General features: G+C 54.6%; 1 protein-coding gene across 1 annotated transcript in view; it reads left to right on the forward strand.

The window, feature by feature from the left end:
• The window catches only part of RBBP8NL (RBBP8 N-terminal like), a 13,506-nt gene that overhangs the window by 10,841 nt on the left and 1,784 nt on the right, over positions 1–881 (forward strand). The window contains exon 11 of the mRNA XM_010145809.1: positions 671–732. Within this exon, the coding sequence (XP_010144111.1) occupies positions 671–732 (62 nt within the window). The remainder of the gene's footprint in view (positions 1–670; positions 733–881) is intronic.

Here is an 881-nt window from a genome sequence, read left to right on the forward strand (position 1 = left end):
CGCCTGGTGTAGTTGGTCTGGGCGTGTCGGAGCTGTTTGGGAACTCTCTCCAGAGCAGGATTTTGCACAGGGAAAAAAAAAAAGGGGGGAAGGGGGGGTGGGGAGGGGAGTACTCTGTGATTTACACGCTAAGGAGATACCATCATAGCAGAGGAATTTCAGCTGATTACATTCTAGGTGTGGGAATACAGGACTTTCTTCAGTTCTCACCTTCAGGTTGACACAAAGCCCAGTAAACAATACACAAGCAGTTCCGCACTTTCTAGTGAACCTGAACCCGCAGAAGGATAAAGTGAGGATGGGGTCAGGCTACAGGGGCTCTAGGAGTGCCCCAAAGCAGCACCATCTGCTCTCCCACCCGGGCAGGGGCAGCAAGGGAGGCTGCATGTGGCCACAGACTTCAGGGCAGCACTTGCAACCCTGGGGTAGCAAAGTCCTACAGATACAGATTTACCGGGAACTGCTTCCCCAACAGCATCTGCTGGATCTCCCATAAACATCCTCTTCAAGCCAGGCAGCTCGTGGTGCCTCTGCTTTGCAACACGGTTTATTGCTCAAGCAGTTTTCTGCCTCTGTGGCTCTCAGAGCGTGGGCTGGTGCCTCTGCATCTGCCTGGGAGCTTGTCAGGCCACCCACCCACCCACAAACGCTGCCTTTGGTGTCTCCTTAGATGACGACGATGGTGAGTCTGTGAAGCAGGAATCCGATGAGCCAGACACGACGGACAGCGAGGTTGGTTTGCTCTCCTCAGGCATTAGCTTAGGCTGTTGGGTCCAAGAGGCACAGGATGGGTTGCCCCCACCTGAGGTCACTCTGGGTGTGACAAGGTGCCAAACCCCATTCCCTCACTGTTACCCATCTTGGTGCTGAGGGACGGAGAT

Source organism: Buceros rhinoceros, unplaced genomic scaffold (genome assembly GCF_000710305.1).
Source record: "Buceros rhinoceros silvestris isolate BGI_N320 unplaced genomic scaffold, ASM71030v1 scaffold16571, whole genome shotgun sequence".
In the NCBI taxonomy this organism is placed as follows: domain Eukaryota; kingdom Metazoa; phylum Chordata; class Aves; order Bucerotiformes; family Bucerotidae; genus Buceros; species Buceros rhinoceros.